The sequence below is a fragment of the Marmota monax genome, unplaced genomic scaffold (genome assembly GCF_021218885.2).
Source record: "Marmota monax isolate L192 unplaced genomic scaffold, Marmota_monax_Labrador192_F-V1.1 WCK01_AAM20220418_F8-fsc00168, whole genome shotgun sequence".
In the NCBI taxonomy this organism is placed as follows: Eukaryota; Metazoa; Chordata; class Mammalia; order Rodentia; family Sciuridae; genus Marmota; species Marmota monax.
In genome coordinates, this window is record NW_026692492.1 from 374,428 (window position 1) to 396,185 (window position 21,758).

Sequence of the window (21,758 nt, forward strand, 5' to 3'; positions counted from 1 at the left end):
TAGCTCCTTTATAGCGGAATCTTCTCACATTTAGCTTTTGTGAAGGTGGAACCAGGACTGAATTTCAGATTGGCCATTATCTTAGCAAGACTGGAGGAAGATAAATTTGAATCTGTCTTTGAATCTCAACGACACCAGCAGGGTCTGTATAAACAGCCAGATTCTCATTACACTTCACAGTAAACTTGAGGCATAAACGAAACTTGTTGAGAATTTATACTCGAAGGAAGTTAAGCCACATAATTTTCTAAACACCCCCTTTTCTATAAAATGCAAAATGAAAAGAGCCAGCGAGGACGTGTCCTGAATACGCCCTGGCCAATGTTCTGAGCCGCTGCCACGGGAAGCCACCGACTTTGATTTTCATCCTTGTATATTTAAGTAAGAATAAAGTGAAAATCAACGGTTTTACACTGCACACCATGTTTAAAGCACTGTACCGAGAGATGGGGCGGGAAGGCAAGCCTTTGCTTTTCTCATGAGTGTGCCCAACCACTGAGCTCTTGACATCTGGGGACCTGTTGCTGACCCCAATCTGCTCTGCCTGCAGCACGGTATGTCAATCATGGAAACAATGAGTTTTGCAAAAGAGAGTTGATTCACCAAGCAACCCAGCAGAGAGGTAGGAGATCCAGGTCTCCCATCTGCCTCCTGGAAGCCAGGGTTCAGGATATTTATGGGATAAAGAATCAGGGGAACTTTGGGCTTTGGGAAGGGTGACTGGAGGTGAAATAATTAGTGGCGTGGGTGCACGATCTTCACGGCTCCTTACGGTGTGCACATACAGTCATGGCTGCTAGCATGCTCTGAGGGAGGAGTTTAACCCTCTGACTTTGAAAGGCCACCCACCGCGGGACCCTTGGGCAGACCCAAAAGTAAAGGTAGGTGGTTTCAGCCAGTTTGACGCAGACAAGAGCAGCCTCCAACTTCCTGAAATCCACTGAGGCATCTGCTCCTCCCATTTCCCATGTATCAGAGGTGTTTTCTGTGGCAAAGTCACCAGGAGTCCCTTGCTTACTAGGTCACCTCTAAAATTGGTGAGAAAAACCAATAACAGGGCTGGGGTTGTGGCTCAGCAGAGCGTGGGGACATGACCCTTCCGTTGACATCGGCTGCTCTGGATGTCTTGAGATTGATCGGTGACGTCGGTGTCGTCCACAGGAAGTCACCCAGGCTGAAAGACACACGTTGGGACCCCGTGTTGCATTAAGGGGTCTTAGCATGTCAGTCTTCACCTGCCTCCTTATGAAATCCTATCTATGTGCTGCAATCAAATGGCAGTAAGGAAAGCCGCTTCCTTCTTAACTACCCAAAGCTAATTTCCTCACTAAAGTCCGCTTGATGCAGAGATCACCAGGCCATAAGAAGGGAGAGTGAATAGTGTCAGGAAAAAACGCGTTGGTGTAGGGGCACGCACTTTCCAGGTCTCTGCACTTTTCATATCCTTCAGGAGGATTCTAACTGTTATTATCTGCAGGGAAGTAATTGGATCCCTTTTTTTCTGCATCCAAATACCTCAAAACAGCTCCAGGCATGAAATCGCCAACTTCACGTTATACTCCAACTCGGTGGAGGAGGGAGGGTACCGTCCTGATTCTAAGGGTGGTGGATTTTTTTGCAGCGTACTTATGTCTGTGCAGCCCAAGGAGACACACGTTTGATCCTTCAGAGACTTTAAAATGCGGCAGGCATTCCCCAGCACTGTCGCTGTGTCCTCGCCCACCAATCGTTCCAGGAGATGCTACGGTGCGACGTGGGATTCGCCAGCTACTTCATTAAACCGGTGGACTGTGCTTCAGAACCTACCTAGGACCCATCCGTCATGGCTTTTCATTTTAAGGGTAACCAATCGATGACAAGGCCGGATTTCGTTGGAGTAAATGCGATGATCTTAACTGTAAACAGGCTTTCTCTAACTAAAAATGCCAACTACCGATTTTATCATGGCCACGGGGCGGCAGTGAGGGTTGGGACCGAGGATGGCGCTTTGCCACGGATTTCCTCGATGATCTCCAGCAAATCTCCTAAGGTGACCCTCGCTCCCGGGTTGCCTCGTGGTGGAGTGGGTGTGGTGGAGGGACTGTCACCCCGTCCTGTTGTGCTACACAGTGAGACGGAGACCTTGCACTGAGCGTGTTGGTACAGGCAGGTCCGCACTGACTGGGAGGCTGTCAAATCTCCTGTGGGCTTGTTATTCTACCTCGCGATAAATAAATGAACGGATCCATAAAAACAGAATGAAAGAGGACACTTCCCTCCCTCCGGGAAGCACTTCTACCAATGAGCATGCACTTGGTCTCTGCACAAACAAGTGATTAAGAGAGAGAGATGCATGAAATTGGCCACGAAACAAACAGGATGCAAGAAACCGGACTCAGTTCCTGGCCCTGGAAAACATCCAAGGGAAGGTGTGTTTGGTGTTAAAATAAACCCAAACCCAGGTGCAGGCTGAAGCACTCATTAGCTCAGCCACCCTTGGGCGGGCGATGTCGTCGCTTTGAGCAGTAATTCTGAGAGAGTTCAGGCAGGCGCTGGGGGGTGGCGCACAGCCGAGTCCCCTCCCTGGTGTGCGCGGCACGCGTGGGCACAGGCCCGGCTCTCAAAAGGCCTCATTCCTGACCCAACACCCAGCTGTCAACATCTTGGGATTTTTCGCACTTTCTGAACAGGGAAATGGCGTTGGCTTTTTGCACGGGGCTGACAGATTATAGAGCCGGTCCCGGCCCAGAGAACCAGCCTGACATGCCAGAGCTGTGTGACCCAGGGCTGTTGGCTTGGTCCCTGGGCTGTGCTGTTACCATGACGTTGCCACTTCAAACCGCCGTCCCCAGAAGCTTCCTGAGCCGCCTGTCGGGAGCCTATTATTGCGGGAGCTCTCATAACCAGGACCTCCGTCTGCCCTTGACCCCAAAGTGCCACCAGCAGCCTGCGCCCTCCTTCTCTGTCTTGCTATTGAAAGTGACGGCAGCAGCCTAGTGCCCCGTGGAGGAGGCACCAGAGCCTTTCTTCCTTGGTTTCTATCCGTCATGAGACAGGTGCAAGGAAGAGCCACCTCAGGAGGAAGCGCACACCACGGCTCAGGGACCCAGTGCAAAAATCACCACCAGGAAGGGCTTCCCGCCCCCGCGGGCTCCTGCCCTGTGGGGTGCAGCCCAGGGGAGATTTTCCGACAGAAATCCCATTACACTGTCGCCTGGGCCTGTAATTGAGTGGCAGATCAGCATAAATGGGCTTTTGAGAGCTGACCTAAAAAAAATCAGACCTATAATATTATTTCTTGGGGGGAAACGCCTTCTGAGTTCTAAATAATTCTAAACAGATGATTTATAAGCCAGTGTTGGGGCTCTGATCCATTTCTGAATAATGCATGTTGGGGAAAAAAAAAAGCGCCTCATGAAATCTTTGCCGATAAACAGCCATAGAGACTTTCCCTTATCAGCTGAAAGATTAGAGCTTAAATATTCAACGTCTAATGCCGTGTGTTTTCAAATAGAGCCCTCGCTGGCGATTCGAAACCGAGGCTGCGGAAGAGAACATGGAGATTTCGAAAAGCCGTCAGAGCTCGGCTGCTTCTCTTGGAAGAACCGATCATATCCTAAATGACGATCATTTCCCACTTTTCAAACGGAAGATGGCGTATCATTGGTCTACTTGCATTTCATGATTCCTTGGCTGGAACGTGGAGTGTCTTAAAAAACGTACCGTCTGCTTTGCCGCATCCTGGTAGCATCCCTTGGGGCATCCTGCGCTGTGGGGAGTGAATCTCCCCTGTAATAACCAGGGGGGTTCCTCTTCCACGAAATAACAGGGCGACTTTAAAACCGTTTTCCTAGTAATTGATAGGACATTAGGAATCATCAATTAGCAACTGCAACCCGTACAGATTTCAGGAATTGAGATGCCAGTTTCAAAAGGACTTGGTCTTCTGCACTGATTCTGACTTAGGAGTATGTAGTTCACTCATTTGGGGAGCGTGGATTTGAACCTATGATTTTGGGGCCTTCTCGGATGTTGAAAACATTTTTTTAAATTATTTTTTATTTTTATTATTATTTTTTTTAATTACGTAAGTGTGAGCATTCGTGTCTGGACATGCGTGGAAGGTGTTCACGTCATAAGAGTTTCGTACTAAATGGTGTCGCAGCTTCCTGGGTGGCCTCTCGAGTTGAGTCCTTTCTCTCTTTGTGCACCTAGGTTCTTTTGGCCAGCAGCTTTGTGCCCATCTACGCGGGACTGAGACCAGTGGAATACAAAGGGCAGGTAATGTCGCCGTTACGGAGGAGCTAACGCCAATCTCCCCAGAAATCCACCTCCTCCGAAAGGGACAGTCTCCCATATTCTGGTCCAGATCCATGGGAACGCATTCTTTGCATAAGTAGCTTTGTTTCTAAGAAGAAGAAGAACCGGAGGGTCTTTGATACCTTATCAAAATCGGGGAAGAGGAATGATTGACAGGGATGCTCTTAGTTTTGTCATTTAAAAATACCTTTGAAAGCAGTGAAAGAATTTGGTTTCCCTCATAAGTCCTGGTCACGGCTCCTCCTATGACTGCCACGTGGTCTTGGTGGGACAAGCTCCGGGGGGGCCCTGCACACCTGGCCCCTGAGCCATGCGGTAGCTCTCTCCCCCTCAGGGACACTGGTTCAACACCTGCATCTCATAACCCAGCACCGCCTCTATCTGACACCCAGCAGAGATAGGCTTTTAATAATTAAACAGCATTTCTCTTTAACCCACACCAGCGAGGTGCATCTATCATCCGAGGATCTGTTTAACATAGACAAGATAAGCATTATGTAACCACGTACAGTATCTATTTATATGAAATACGTATCCTGTCATCCAATACAGTGTGCATTTCACACACACACCCGCCGTGGTGTATATTTCACAATCAAACCCAGCATGTGTCCAACCTACGCCCGATCCGTGGAGCTTAGAATCCAGCACGTTTTCTCTTTAGCACATACCCCAGACAGACAGTGTATGATCAAATGCAGAATCCAGCACCCATTTAGGGATCAGGCCCACTTGCAGAGGAAGGAGAGCTGTTTATTTCACACTGCGGAAGTTTGTTCATTCACGAATCAGTGCCTGGGGGTACTTCGATGCCACCCGTCTGCCTGACCTCTCACTCCTACCCCGGGCCCCCCCCCCCCCAGACACAGTGACCTTCCTGGGGGTGTTGAGGAGTGCTGGTCTCACAGCCAGGGCCCGAGCGGAGCTTCACAAGTCTGCTGGCTCGTAGCTGGAGGAGGGGTCTGCACTGGGACCTTGACAGACCCTCAGGATGCCCGCTCCCGGGACTCTCCTGGTGTCCTGCCCTTTTTATTTGGCCTTCCGTGGGATTCTTGGCCTAGAGGGACTTCCCCTGGGCAGGGCACAGACAGGAGAAACGGCTGCAGAAAGACCTCACAGATACAATGAGACCCCCAGAGCGACCGTCCACTCTCAGTTGGACAACTCAGTAGCCACGTGCTTAGGACATATCATTTGTAGGGAGGCACCTCTCTTTAGCCATCTGAAATCCTGATTGTGGCCAATGAGAAGCAGTATACCCATGGAATTTTTTTAAGAGTGCATAAAAAATTTACCTATCATCTTGTACAAACTAGGTAAGCTTTCCTAATATTTCCTATTTTTGATGCTGTCAGTCCTAGCTAAAACGTATTCAGTCTCCAAGGAAAGTATGACCTATTTTGTCATTTAGAATTTTATTTGCAATATATCACACTCTGAATGCGTAGTTAAAGTATTATTTTCCCTCTCGAAATGAAGTTGGCATTTATTTCTACATTACATTTTGAATAGGCTTAAAGTTGCTATCAAAAAATCAGCTTTGTACTGTGAACATTGGTTTTATAACCATCTGAAATCTAAAATAGCTTTTACTTGAAAGTACCCTTTATAATATACTCTACTCATTACAAAAATGGGAACTATGGTTAAGAAAAATCCTAAGGCATTTCATGAGATTCTGCATTGACATCAAAAGAGGTGTGTCGGTTCATTCCGTGTTGCTATAACAAAATACCTAAGGTTCGTGGTTTATAAACAAAAACGGTTTTAAGCTCACAATTTGCAGACTGACAGTCCAAGGCTGAGTGAGCCCACCTGTTGAACCTGTGGTGAGGACCCTCTCACTTCCTTAGTAATAGAATCTCGTTTTATCTGGATTGATTGCCGTGTAGCTCAAAGGTTAGTTTTCTGAGTTTCCCCTGCAGGTGAGTATGTCTACACATTTAGTTGTTGGCCAAGAAGATGTAAACTGAAATACCGTTGGACTTACAGCAAGGAAGGTTGTGTTCAGGCTAACGAGATGCCAGCCGAATTACTGTGAGGCACGTGGGAAGGGAGATGATACATTTTCCGTTCTTCTCGTCTTCCTTTCCTGTTTCCTGGAACTTAGATGTGATGACTGCAGCATCAGCATTCATTATGAAACATGAGGTCAAAGATCACACCCTGGAGATGTCAACTAGGGAGCTGGGTTCCTGAATCTTTTTTCTTTTTTTTGGGGGGGGGAGGGTAGTAGGGGAGCTGTTTTACCAGTCCTCTGTATTCTTGTTATCTGCTGTTGTCTTTGCATGTACCAGTATCCAGTCGTATCTGCTGCAAGAAAGGGAGACATAGAGGTCTTCATCTACCCAAGTCACTAAGTTAGAAGGGGGAAATGTCCCCAGAATGATCTTTCACGTTGGGGTCTCTGCTCTGCCTGCTTCTTTAGGGCTTCTCACAGAAGCTACTCCTCATTTCATTTCTCTCCCTCCTTCACCCGCTGGCTTGGGCCGGTGGGATGGGAGGTTCCTGATGAAGTCTTGCAGGAAGTCACTGAACACTTTGGACACGAGCCCTATGTCTCCGCTAAGCATCTGGTTTCCCTTTGCTGCTCGGTGGGGCCCTCAGCAAGGACCCCCAGGCGCAGAATGATTGACAGGGGCCTCGTGTCATTCGTGCTAGGAAATGTCAGTGGACAGGCGTCCTCCTGGCTGGCGGCTGGCCTGCTCTAAGCCTCATGGTCTCCCCCGTCCGTCGGGTCTCTCCTCCCCGAGTCAGATTCTGCCCTCTTTCCTCCCCATCTTGAGGGGATCGTGAACTTTGCGTCAGAGACGCGTTTGGCTGTGGGTCTAAGCTCTTTATACAGCCCAAACTGCACAAAAATGTCAGCCATGCTGAAAATACCTCTTTCTTCCTAGATGGCAGTGTGTTCCTGCAGCCGGGCTTTGGTTTGTCTGCTGGCTCGGGGGCCTTTCCTGAGGCGGGAGGCTGGGCTGCAAGCAGGGGTTAGAGGCAGGAAGCCCCCGGAGCGATCCCACTCGTAGGCCAGGTTATCACAGATGCCTGTCATCCATTTGGGACAAGAGGACAATCCTCAGAAGGAATTGCTAACTGACATTCTCCAAGAGAGAGCATTAGCATCGGCAAGTGGCTAACTGTCAGAATCACGATCGTGTCCACAAGGGCCCGGTGCAGATGAGAAGAAAGACTTTAGGATTTTATGGGGTTTTTTTTTTTTTTTTCCCCTTTGGTCTGAGTTAGAATTCAAGTAATATTTTTTAATTTTATTTTTTTATTTATTTTTTTATTTTTTATTTTAATTTTATTTTATTTATTTTAATTTTAACTTGTCAATTGCAGATCTCTCCCCTGAGCCTTTGCATTATGGATCAGTGATCCTTTCATTATTGACACATATGGGAAAGAGAATTGTGAAATACTCACTTACTGTGCATTTATATAAAATCATTACCACAGTCCTAGGCTCCCGTTTCTTCCTGACTTAGGCATTTCCCACAAAAGCATGATTCAGTCATTATCTCAGCGAACGGCCCCGGCCGGGCTCTCGACCAGCTGGATTTGGCTGGATGGAAACCTCAGTGTCAACGTACAGTTACTCTAAAATGAAAACTCTTATTTTTCCATGATGTTTTACACTTTTTTTTTTTTGCACGGTCTATTTAATTTTTGGAACGGCATGTTTGTCTTCCAGGGAATATTTATTATTAATGACTGTACCTTGCCAACTGCTAAATGAACTCGATTGTTTTTGGAGTCACCATTTCTAAACAACTTTCAGAAATTCTGAAAGTCAGCAGCGTCCAACAGAAGTTAGTACAAGAGTTTCCCTGGCCCCTTTTTAAAAATATCATTTTAACTTGTGTCCCTTTGACTCCAAAATCTTACCTACCTCTTCTCTGTTCCCATTTTTCTTCACTCCGTACGGGAGACTCTCCTCTGTGTCCTAGGAGATAGGTCTGTTTATGGATCCCCTTTCTGTGTTTTAGTTACCGTTTCATCGCTGTGACCAAAATACCTCGCAAAAGCAACCCGAAGGAGGAGGAGTTTATCGGGGCTCATGGTTTCTCTCTCTGTCTCCCTCCCCCTCCCACCCCTTACCCCCTCAAGCCTCTTTGCATGTAAGCTCCACGGCAGTAGCTATTTCTTCCTGCAGTTTTTCTGTAGAGTATCAGGGTAAATATTTGACCATGGGCATACATAATCTCTGTCCACACACCTGCTCAACTGTGTTGTCATAGTGGGAATACTACCATGGGCCATCTGTAAACCAAAGGACGTGGATGTGTGCCAATAAAACTTTATTTAAAGGAGGAAATGGTGGGCCGTAACTTACCAGGCCACAACCTAGAACAAGTAATTCCCCCAGATGCACTTTCCTCTTGTAAAATGAGGGGATCGGATACGCAGTAGAGATATGGGGCATAGAGGAAAACATAATGTTTACGGAGTTTGCTCCCATCTGCAGCTTTAGGTATCCACTGGGGGTCTTGGAACCTATCCCCCACGAAAGCTACATCACTGTGAACCCAGGCAATTCACGCTAACGTGGAGCATGCTTCGAATGTGGTCAGAGACTGGAAGGCGGTAGTGGGAGAGCAGTGGTAATGAGGGGCAGCAGCCTAGGTCCAGCAGTGAGCTTTATTAACATTGTAACCTTTTAAATTTGTTCTTTTTAGTTATGCATGACAGTAGAATGTAGTTTGACATACCATATATACATGGAATACAACTTATCCTAAGTAGATCCCATTCCTGTGGTTGTACGTGATGTGGAGTTACACTGTATTCATGTATGAATGTAGGAAACTTATATCCAATTCATGCTACTGTCTTTCCTATTCCCATCCCCCTCCTTCCCTTCATTGCCCTTTGTCTAATCCAGTGACTTCTATTCTTTCCTTCCCTGCCCTTATTGTGAGTTAGCATCTGCACATCAGAGAGAACACTCTCAGCCTTTGGTTTTTTGGGATTGGCTTATTTCCCTTAGCTTGATATTCTCCAGTTCCATCCATTTCCCAGCAAATGCCATCATTTCATTCTTCTTCATGGCTGAGTAATATTCCATTGATATATGTACCACATTTTCTTTATCCATCCATCTGTTGAAGAGCACCTAGCTTGGTCAGCTATTGTGAATTGAGCTGCTATAAACATTGATGTGGCTGCGTCCCTGTAGTATGCCGATTTTAAGACCTTTGGGTATATGCCGAGGAGTGGGACAGCTGGGTCAAGTAGTGGTTCCATTCCCAGTTTTCTGAGGAATCTCCATCCTGCTTTCCAGAGGGGTTGCCCCAATTTGCAGCCCCACCCTCAAAGAAAATACAATGTTTGGGAGTCAGTCTGACAAAAGAGGTGACAGACCTGCACAATGTAAACTGCACAACAGGAAAGAAATCAAAGACCTTAAAGGCTGGAAGACCTCCCGTGTTCTTGGAGAGGCAGAATCAGCACTGTCAAAATGGCTCTGCTACCAAAAGCGCTGTGCAGATTTCGTGCAATTCCCACTAAAGTTCCAATGACATTCTTCATAGAAGTAGAAAGGCAGTCATGAAATTCATTTGGAAGAATACGAGGCCCAGAATAGTCAAACTACTCCTCAGCCAGAAAAGCGATGCAGGAGGCATCCCCAATACCTGACCTTAAATTATACGGCAGAGCTATAGTAACAAAAACAGCATGGTATTGGCGCCCAGACAGACCCGCAGACCATTGGTGCAGAATCGAAAACAGAGACAAATGCACATAAATACACTTATCTCATACCAGAGCATTTATTTTTCTTAAGGACGATTCTAGAACCACAGATGCTCAGAGCAGAAGCTACTGGCATGTCAAATGCCACCTCAGGGCAAGAATGTGGAATGGCATGCAGGAATACGGGGCCAACAGCCAGAGAATTCCTGACCCCGGAAACACTAAGGGCAAGATTTCCACCTCCCTGGAGAGCACGGCGTGGAAAAATTCTTGTACTTTTAATTGGGAGGTTGGGGACTTATTTTTGTTGCTCCGGTGGCACTTTTCGGAGTTATGGGTCGAATCCGCACGGCTGAACGGAGGTGTGCGGGTTCTGAGCCCACGATCTCGGGAGGGCTTAACTCGGGAGTGAGGCATGTGGCCCACAGAGCCCCCGAGCCGGTGGGATGGCAGCCTCGGAGTGTACAGAGGCGCAGAAATCTTTGCCGATGGAGTCATGAAGCCATCTGATGACTCTGTGTTTCCTAGTCATTTATCCAATCAGAACAAGCTAACAAGAGCCAACAGAATTTGGAAAAAGGATTTTCGATTCCCTGAAACAGCAGTCATTAACCCCGTAGTAAATTGCAACACTTTTCAACTTAATGAGCCAGATTGACCCCCTTTTCATTACGGTGAACAAGTCAGACGAGCTCGCTCTTGAATTCTCTGACACATCTTTAATTTTCCCTGATGAAACCTCTCCAGTTTTTTACCCCATGGGTGACGGGCTCTGTTGAGAAGGGAGATCGTTTTGCAAGGCGCCCTGTTATTCTTTTCTCTTAGGTATTCATACGTAAATCAAGGCCGGGGGAGCAAGCTCGGGGAATGCAATCACATATTGGGGGGCCTTTGGTTTTACAAACCTCCCTTTTGTAGGTTTCACTTGTGTAACCTGCTATGTTTAAAACACATACAGACGCTGCAATCGTGTTTATGCATATATAGAGAGCAACACAGCTACTTTCAGGTGTACAGATATTCATAGCCATATATATATATATACATATATATGAAGTAATTATATAATCTTATGCGTTATGACAACATGCACATCATTCTGGGTCAGTTTCATTTTAGTCAAATCGCTTATTTTTTAGTTGACTTTCATTCCCTTTGGAGGAGTCGGGATCCTGCCAAGGCCTTCGTAACTAACAGAAATGCCAACCGTCTCCTCAGCAGATTGATAAGTCAAAACAAGTCAGGAGGAATAAAAGAGACAGGGCAGTCCGTAGATGACAGAAATGGCACGTATTCCTTCTCTTTTATCCTTGGCCTTGGAACAGACGGGCTGCAGTGTGTGTGTTTCCACCAGAGCACGTTTCCTAGAGGCAGGGACCAAGGACACGCTCACCTTGAGCCCTCCGAGGTCCCCGCCGGGTGGGTGAGGTTTTCTGATTCCGTCCAGAGTTCTCCACAGCTCAGTCAGTAACACACGTACAAAGATTTCTTTTGCTCCCAAAACAGACGCACAGGTGGGTGAGCACCCAGACATTCTGATTTAGAAGGACACCCAAAGCGTGCATCTTAGGACCAGGGAGGCCGGCCACTGCGGAGAAGGCCCCTCTCCTTCTCTCTGCGCGGGAATCGGGCCGCCCACGGGCACTGACGTACGTGCACCTTCCTTTCCACAGAAGTGGGTGGACGGAGGCCTCACCAACAGTCTCCCCGTCCTGCCCGCAGGCCGCACAGTGACCATCTCCCCTTTCTGTGGACGGCTGGACATCTCCCCCCAAGACAAAGGGCAGCTCAGTGTGTACATCAAGGTCACCAACCAGGACGTAATGGTGAGTAATTACCTTCAGTGACATTTAAAGTGCCCTAGTCCACTGGAAATCCCCGCAGAATGAATGCAGCCTGCAGCCGGGCCTTGCAATTCTCCATCATGCCAAGAGACCTGGGGGCCTGGGGCTGTCAGGACGCAGTCTGTCTGCTGCTGGTTAACTGACATTTTTGTGGCAGGGGAACTAGGGATTGAACTCCGAGGCACTCGGCCACTGAGCCCCACCCGAGCCCTATTTTGTATTTTATTTAGAGACAGGGTCTCCCTGAGCTGCTTAGGGCCTCCCTTTGGCTGAGGCTGGCTTTGAACTCGCCATCCTCCTGCCTCGGCCTCCCAAGCTGCTGGAATTACAGGCGTGAGCCACCGTGCCCGGCTTAATTAACTGACGTTTTGCATAGCTTTTTCTCTGTCTTCGGCTCTTTCCCACACCCATAAACTTGGTAGGCCATCAGTGCAGTTTTCGATTGGGTCATTTATTTATTTAGAAAGATAGAAGGACTGAAATATTGGCGAATGTTGGACAGATACTGGCATAAAGACATCTATTCCCTTAATCTCATGTATCTGGACCTGGGGCGATGGCATATTATCCAGGACAGGCCTGGCACCCCGTGGAGATGTTTGGGGTTGTCATATCTTGGGGTTGCTCCCGGCGTCTCGGGGGTGAAGGCTGTTAAACGTATGTCCTGCAGCCTGAACTTGTGTCTTTCTCTCCTAGTTGTCCCTGCCCAACCTCATGAGGCTCAACCAGGCCCTCTTCCCTCCAAGCAGAAGGAAAATGGAATCCCTGTATCGGCGTGGATTTGATGACACCGTGCAGTTCCTGCACAAAGAAGACTGGTTTGAATAAAACGCCGGAAAGCTTAGAAGGCACAGCAAGTTGAGGATCCTTTTGGAGGGCGCCTTCTCATTAAACCCTTGTTTAAAAAAAAAAAACAAAAAATTCTGCCAGGACTCTGTCAATTTAATTATGGCCCGTTGCAATGGATCTATCTTTAATACTTGAATCAGTGCTTGGTGCAGGGAAGAGGGCATTTGATCAGAGTTGGCAGCATCAGGGGATGAGGAATGGTTTTTGCATCTCCTCCTGCATCAGGCCACAGGGCAGCGGGGGGAAGAGGAATCTGAGACATAGGCTGCATGCTTTCAGATCTGGGAGGAACTTAAATAGACAAAATGCTGCAGAACACCAAGAGCCAAGTAAACCCAAGTCGACGAGCAAGAATTAAAATCCAGAGGAACCATGCAGAGCCCCGTTTGTAAATCACACTGTGCGGATGCCGCGTCCCACTTTGTGAAGCGGCATCCAATCACCGAGGGCTGATTCGCTGACACCGTCTTCAATCTGTTTTGATGGGGTTTCGCCAAGCATGAACTCTTCATTACCAAGAGGCACTTAGAAACAAACCAATTTAATGGCGTGGATTTAATTGTCCTGCATTGCTCTTTTCACCCCCATGAAACCATTCTTTAAATCAGTTTTATGGTTCTCAAAAGCCCCAAATACACAATTTTTTACACACAGACACCAATTATGGCCTCTTTTCTTAGGAGTTCTGCAGAGACCCCGTCTACAGTAATGATGGTCCTTGGGGTGTGTATTTCATCTACGTGAGCAAACGTGGTTGAATCTCCACATGTGGCTTTATTAAGTGACAGGAAGACTGGATTATCAGTTCACGTTTGTGCCAGTTTATTTACTAGCTAAATTTCCAGCTTTGCCTAAGATTTTGCACCTTACTCTCTCTCCTTTTGCAAATATTCTATTTGTATGATCTTTCCATAACTACTTTTGGTGTGTGCGGGGATACCAGGGATTGAACTCAGGGGCACTCAACTGCTGAGCCCCGTCCCCAGCCCTATTTTTGCATTTTATTTAGAGACAGGGTCTCCCTGAGTTGCTTAGGGCCTCCCTTTGGCGGAGGCTGGTTTGGAACTCTCCACCCTCCTGCCTCAGCCTCCCAAGCCGCTGGGATGACAGGTGTGTGCACCACCGCATCCAGCCATAACTTCTTTCTTGAAGAAAAGTGACTTGCTCTCTTGGATTTTTTTTTTGAAGAATGCATTGTAACCCACTACATATATCCTTGACCATGTGGGTGGATGATCCTTTCCTTAAAAAAAAAGTATATTGTGAGATATAGACATATAAATGTGCAGCGACTTTCCCGTGCAACATACAGCAAGATCTGTACCCCCCAGGCGTTCCTCAGAGGAGGCGTACCAAGTCCTCAGGGAGGCCAGCCACAGAGCGTGCGCTGTCAATCTCTGGAGTGTGTCCCCGGGTGTCTAGATAACGGAATTCCACATAGGATCAGCCCCACCATTGGGGTCAAAATTTTGCAGCATGCTTGAACCCATGGATACAAATTCGGAAGAGATTTTGTGACCCAGATACTGACATGTTTGCAGGGTAATTACTGGGGCAGACTGCTTGGGGAGTCTACAGAGGCAATTCCCTAATGTCTGTGGACCCGTCATTTAAAATCCAACTCGTCTTCCTTTTCTGCTTTCCAGTCACGGTCTTCGTAACTATGGGAACCCAGCGCTTCCATTGACAGCGAGAGAAAATGAAGTTCAAGGATGCTCTTGAGGAGCAAGCCAGTGCACTACACAAAGAAAGCAAGGAGTCTGCCCGTTCTGGTTGCCCAAGATCAGGTGCCAAGGTCAGATCAGCCATGCAAGGTCCCAGGAATCTTGCAAAGAAACTCGCAGCAATGAACACATAGATTCCATTTACCCTGCTTCTTTCTTTATCGTAATGATTTAAAAAAAAAAATGAATACCATCATAGGAAAAGTCCCTCTTTATATTTATAAGTACTGATCATACAGAGTTCTTCGGACTCCGTCACTCTTTACAGCCGGGGAACCAGTCATTACCAGAAGTTCACTGCGTTGAGGATTTTCTTGCTTAAGCTCTATCTAGATGACAGCAAAACCAGCCTAAAAGTGGAAGTAATTATCTGCATAACTCGAGGTAGGAGGAGACGCAAGTCCTATAGTTCAGGAAATGTGGAGAGTCGTTCCAACGGTGATCATGATTTGCAGACTGACAGTTTTCTTGGGATGAACTGACCACGTAACTGGTCAGCTCTGCGCTCGAATTTGTCTCAGCTCAAACCTCATTCAAGTTCGGCCACCTGTCCCGATTGTGACTTTTGTCACAAAAGTGTGCTGGTCGGTATGACATGTGTCTCTTGTGTCTTCAGCCTGGACCATGATGTCACCCTTATGGTCTTCATGGCACCAGGAAGTTTGGAGATTAAAAACCTGGTCTTGTGTTCATCTCTTGGGGCCGCCATATCAAGTACTGAGAACCGGATGGCTTTGAAGTAGCATCCATCCAGCCCGTCTGTCTGTTTTCACAAGATCATCTTTCCTGGGTGTATTTCTAGATTGATAGATAAATAAATGTCGTGTCTTGTTCTTAGAAGGACACCAGTCATTCCACAAGGGACTGACCCTAAATCTAGACTGATCTCCTCTTGAGATCCTTAACTCATTCCAATCTGCCTGTTTCCAAATAACACCCCATTCTGAGACGTCCAGTTGGGGCAGAGGGGCACTCTTTAAACCATCACGGTGATTTTATAGTGTTTCCCCCAGTTTGAGTGTTTCTGATGTTTTCTCAGGATTCGATTCAGGCTAAATATCTTTGGCAGAGGATTACCCACGCCTAGTGATGCCTGCCATGCTTCTTTCCTTTGTAGTTAGTAAATATCTTGTGGAGAGAGATTTTCAGATTTTCAGATTTTCTCCTCATCAAGCTCTCAAAATTATTCCTATCCCAAGGTGTTTAGTTACGTGGCCTCCTGGTTTCCACTGGGTATAGCCTCTTATAATCTATCCCCACTTATATTGACGTTCACATTGTCCTGAGTGTGCTCATCGGGAACCTGTTTAGCTGACTCTTGTTGACAGCTCTCGCGGTACTTTGAGCCCTTTCTCACTTTCAGCAACAAGATATCTCAGGCTCATCTTGTTCTTTCTCTGCCTCAGCCTTGAAGTCATCCCCTTCTCCAAGGGGTGTTGGTTCTGTCTAGTGGAAATGGTATTTATATTTATGGTAACTATATACCCAATTTAGTAGACAAATAACCATGTTAGTGGTGTGTTGCTGCTACCAGGCTATCTCAGTGAAACTAGGAAATTTATATGCATACAGGTGTGGAAGCATGTATATCTACCTACCTATCTACCTGTCATCTGTGATCTGTCTTTTATCTACCTCTTGCTACTTAGCTTTATCTATGCATCCTTCCATTCATTCATCCATCCATCCTTCCAACTATCCATCCATCGATCCATCCATCCATCAATCCATGTACCCATCAGTCCATCTATCCTTCCATTCATCCATTCATTCATCCATCCATCTTTCCATTAATCCATTTATCTATAAATCCATCCATCCTTCCAACCAACCATTCATCCATCCACCAATCCATTTACCTGTCAGTCCATCCATCCTTCCAACAACCATCCATCCATCCATCCATCCATCTTTCCATCAATCTATCAATCCATCCATCCTTTCAACCAACCATCCATTCATCCATCCATCAATCCATTTACCTGTCAGTCCACCCATCCTTGCAACCAACCATCCATTCATCCATCCATCAATCCATTTACCCATCAGTCCACCCATCCTTGCAACCAACCATCCATCCATCCATCCATCCATCCATCCACCATCTTTCCATTAATCCATTTATCTATCAATCCATCCATCTTTCCATTAATCCATTTATCTATCAATCCATCCATCTTTCCATCAATTCATTTACCTGTCAGTCCATCTATCCTTGCAACCAACCAACCAATCATCCATCCATCCATCAATCCATTTACCCGTCAGTCCATCCATCCTTCCAACCAACCATCCAGCCAGCCAGCCAGCCATCTTTCTTTCCATCAATCCATTTATCTATCGATCCATCCATCCTTCCATCTATGTATCCATCCACCCATCTTCTATGAAAACGCATCCATTCAGCAGATACACCCAATTTCACAGCTCATTCTAGTTTTGTCTTATTCTGTTCTTACGGCTCTCCTCTGGCACAGAGAACTCTGTCTCTGGTTATGATTATTCTTCAGTCAGTGCTCCTCGTGGCCCTGATGCCATCTCTACTCCCCCGCCGTCCCCTGTGGGGATACATGCTCTCTCAGCTGCACTTGGACGGCCCAGGCTAATTGCTGTGCAGAGTGGGAATTCTTTGAACGTTTCCTTGTCTTTTCTGTGTCCTCTTAATAAAATAGCCTTTACATCTTGGGCTGCCATTTCTCTACACTCGTAAACACTTCTCCATATTTTGTCCACCCTGCATCACGTCTTTATCACACTTCTTCTCAGGTTCCTTCATCCATGGGCTTCTTGTGAACCAACTTCCTTTTCCTAAAATCCATTGTATGTTGTCCCTGGTGCGTGGAACACTGCTGCTAGTTGTGTGCTGCTCACGGTGCTCAATTCTATCTCCAGTTGTAAGAAACAGAGTCTCCGGGGTAGTCCTTATAGGCCATCACACTGACTGTGATTGTGAGAGCTCTGTTTGCTTGTTTAAGACAATTAATTAATCCTTCCCTACACCCTGACTGTCAGCATGGCACAGATGCAGCAATCCCATCAATCCTGTCTTGTTTCTGTTTTAAAAGAAGGTCTTGGGTTTCTTTTGTAAAATAAAGGAAGGAAAGTTAAATAAGTTTCATCAAGTTCACAGGCCTTTCCTTTTCCCAGTTTATTTATGAATATCATTTCTCCAGGACTTTTTATTTTTTTAATCTGTTCTTTTTAGATATTTTTAGTGGAGTGTATTTAGATAGGAGGTGTCCCCAGAAGACTCATGTGAGACAATACAAGAATGTTCAGAGGTGAAATGATTGAGTTTTGAGAGTCTTAACCTAATAGTGGATTAATTCACTGATATGGATTAAGTGGGTGATAAATGTAGGCAGGTGGGGTGTGCTCCCTGGGCTGTGCCTTTGGGGTCTCTATCCAGTCCCTGGCCAGCAGAGCTCTCTCTGCCCCCTGGTGCCCTGTCCTGAGCTGCTCTCCTCCTCCAGGCCCTGCCGCCATCTTGTTCTGCCTCCCCTTGGGCCAGAGCCATGGAGTCGGCCAGCCACAGACTGTAACTCTGAAACTGCAAGTCAAAATAAGCTGTTCCCCCTCTAAGTTCTTCTTGTCTTGTTGGGTCTTTTGGTCACAGCAACGAAAAACTGACTAACACATGCATTGTTTATATGTAGTAGGATTTAATCTCCCCATTCAGGAGCATTTTAGGTCTGATTCCACACAAGAAGGTTAATGTGTAGTTTTTGTATGTCTCTCACAATTTCTAGGTATTAGACTTCTTTGTTGCTATTATGAATGAATTTTGTCAGTTTTTAAATTTTTCCTGATATAAACATATCTTGATATAAACTTTGTATGTACCTAGAGACATTTTAATGATTTTTTTCATAATAATTTTTCAGTTCCCTACATTGGAGTTTTAGACAATTATGACAATTATGTGTGTATCATATACAGATTAAATGTATATAAATACACTTATATATAACTGAATATATATATAACACATAAACTATATATATAAATTTCCACGTAATATAGATACATAGACTATATGTACCATTTTCATGTAATTTATTCATGTATCTATCAATAATTATCTCCTTGGTTCTGATGTCTGTTGGTCTGTTGACCTTTTGATATTTGGATTTGAATTTTCAACAGTAAAATTCTAAATTTGGGTCCCTATGTGAATTGCCTAAAGGAAGGGGAAAAAAAATTCTCACCAGATACAGTGATTTGACAAATTTCCATATGCGTGCTACATTAATAAAACAGCTACACTCAATTAAGAAGTAAAAGAAGTGTCAATAAATTATCATTCAAAAATTATCCACAGTCAAATGGCAAACCTTATTCCTCATAATAAAGCATGGAAGAAATTTTCATTATATCAAGAATAAAGCAAGTGTGTTTGACATCTCTACTACGATGCTAATTGTTCTGAAAGTGCTAGAAAAGACCGCGATGGAATCAAGGCTAAAAATGGAGAAAATAGCTCAATCATTACCAATTGTAAATTTTCCCTAGCACTGTGCGCAACCACAGGTACTCGGTGGTTGAGAAATAGATGAATGGCCAAACGCATAAGAGTGCAATTAATGAGTGGAAGAAATACATGACGAAGTTTTCATCAAAATGTCTATAGGCACCTAGGAAAGTTAACTCCGTGTTTATATCAGGAGAAATTCAGAAAGAGGCAAAATTGATTCACAATAGCAAGAGAGATGCACAATGTCTAGAAACGTGGAAGACATAAAGACATTTAATTAGGTATTGTGACAGCAGAATGCATTTTGATTCGTTTTACACAATTGCACCATAACTTTTCATTTCTCTGGTTGTACACAATGTAGCTTTGCACCATATGGGCAGTCACACATGTACTGAGGTCTATCTCATTCTACCATCTTTCCTACCCCCATGCTCCAGCCTCAACCCTCCCTCTCCTTTGCCCCCTCAAAGTTCCTCCATCCCCCTCCCCCCCCATTATGGATCAGCATCCACTTATCAGACAGAACATTCAGCCTTTAGTTTTGGGGGATTGGCTTACTCTGCTTACCATGATATTCTCCAACTCCATCCATTTACCTGCAAATGCCATGATTTTATTCTCTCTTTAATGTTGAGTTAATATTCCATTGTGTATATATACCACATTTTCTTTATCCATTCATCTACTGAAGGGCATCTAGGTTGGCTCCACAGCTTAGCTCTTGTGAATTGTGCTGCTATGAACATGGATGTGGCTGCGTCCCTGTAGTATGGGCTGATTTTCAGTCCTTTGGGTATAAGCCAAGGAGTGGGATAGCTGCGTCAAATGGTGGTTCCATTGCAACTTTTCTAATGTTCTTTTTACTTTTTAAAAATTCGACATTTCTCAATTGGACATATTTCAGGGTACAGTGTTGGTAATTTGATGTCGCTCAACAAAGTGCAATGATCAAATCAGGTCAGTTTGCATTTCCATCTCCTTAAACAGTCCTCGTTCCTTGTGTTGGGTCACTTAGACTATTTTAGATTTTTTCAGGAAGCAGCCCAGGGCTGAGTTTTTCCACCACATCAGATCTTATATACAGGCAGAGTCTGTGGAACAGTGGGTATCAAAAAATGTGGCTCATTCATCATTTTCCCAGTGTCCAACTTGGTTATTTATAAAGCTCAAACACAATTATTAAAATTGCCCGTATTCAATATTTTTCTATCTTAATTGCAGACTCATGTCTTTTCTTAGCTATTCTTTCTCATTAAAAAAAAATCTATAAAGAGATCATTTATAGGAGAGTTTCTTGCCCAGAGTTTTTCATGCATATGAATGAAACTCAGAGAGGTCAGGGAAGAGGACAGAATCACCAGGATCTAGGTACAGCCCAGGACTAGACCTGGCACATTGGCACAGGAAGCAGGAATGAACGCATCTTCATGTGTCCTTAGGTAGCGGCTCTCTGAGCAGAATTCACACTGTTCCTTATTAGTGGGCACAGAGCAGGGTGGGTATTCGGGAATTTTGTGGGTTCTTAAAGCACGACTCACATAAGTGTCTGAGGACACTTGATGACGCACATTCCTGACCCGCTGTGAGCTTGGGGGTTGATGTTCTGGAAATCTGATGTAGGATCACACATTGACTTCTCCAGCCTCCGTTTTTCCATGTCAACATGGGAACTATTTCAGACAACATGGAACTATTGAAACCTTGTGTGTGTGTGTGTGTGTGTGTGTGTGTGAGAGAGAGAGAGAGAGAGAGAAATGCAGGATCTCAGGCTCCTTCCAGACCAACTGAACCCAGTGTGCATTTTAAGGACATTCCCCAGGGATTGATATGCACACCAAGTCAGGAGGAGCCCGGCCTAGACTCTGGTTGCTATAGCGATGGGAATACCAATGTGTTCCCAGGAGGGTGATGAGGGACAGATGATACTGACTGCCGGCATTGCCCTATTTTATAGGCACCCTTTTCCCAAGATGTTTGGTAGGAAAGAGATTGAGAGACGGGAGGGGAAATTTGAAAGTCGGAGGCGTGCATTGATATTTGGGTTGGGCACTGCCGGGACAGGAGGAAAGGAGGGTTGGTATGGTTGATGGTTAAATGAGAAAATAACAGTGAATGGAAGAAAAAAAACCCACAAAGTCAGAGCATTGATTTCATGAGGTTCTGGTGAAGGCTAAACCAAAGGCCCCCGTGGGAGATTGGAGAACTGTTAGGAGAAGCAGGAGTTTTGGAGGAAAGAGAAGTTGCAATGTGAGAGGCTGAGGTCCTTCATCTGGACCCTTGGTGAGCACAACCCTGTCTTTATGACTTTCTACCCCAAGTAAGTAGCCTGCAACCGGAAGCAGAAGTTAAGACCTGTGGTAGTGACGGTGGCACCTGAGAAGCTGGGAGGTCTGGGATAGGAGGCATGAAGGGCACTGGGGACAGAACAGCTCTGGGGTGGTAGGGCAGATGACAGAGTCGGGACACCTGAGACGGAGTGAGTCTTGGAGAGAAACACAGAGAAGCACAACAATTTTCCTTGGGCCCCCAAGAATGCAGTTGGCCGTCTATGGAAACCATGAGCCCCCAGATAAACTTTTCCTCCTCTAACTGTTCTGCTCACGTCTCTTTGTCATAGTTTGGAAACGCTGACTCAAACAGGGGGAGAATTCCATGTTGGCTCACGGTTTCAAAAGACGAGTCAGATTGCTGATGGAGTCCAAGGCAGAAACGTGACCGAAGGGGCATTGTGAAGCAAAGCTGCGTAGCCCATGGCCACCGAGAGGCAGAGAGAGAGAGAGAGAGAGAGATGGGGAGAGAGAAAGGGGGAGAGAGAGAGAAGATCAACTCCCCCGGGCATATACCCAGTGACCTATCTGCGCCAAGTAGGTC

General features: G+C 45.8%; 1 protein-coding gene across 2 annotated transcripts in view; it reads left to right on the forward strand.

Moving 5' to 3' along the window:
* The window catches only part of Pnpla4 (patatin like phospholipase domain containing 4), a 32,481-nt gene extending 12,638 nt beyond the window's left edge, over positions 1-19,843 (forward strand). The window contains exons 5-7 of one of the 2 annotated variants that reach the window (XM_046443337.2): positions 4,195-4,260; positions 11,667-11,819; positions 12,534-19,843. In XM_046443337.2, the coding sequence (XP_046299293.1) occupies positions 4,195-4,260; positions 11,667-11,819; positions 12,534-12,665 (351 nt within the window). In that variant the 3' untranslated portion in view covers positions 12,666-19,843. The remainder of the gene's footprint in view (positions 1-4,194; positions 4,261-11,666; positions 11,820-12,533) is intronic. The other variant, XM_058579026.1, reaches the window with a different exon arrangement.
* The last annotated feature ends 1,915 nt before the right edge of the window (positions 19,844-21,758 follow it).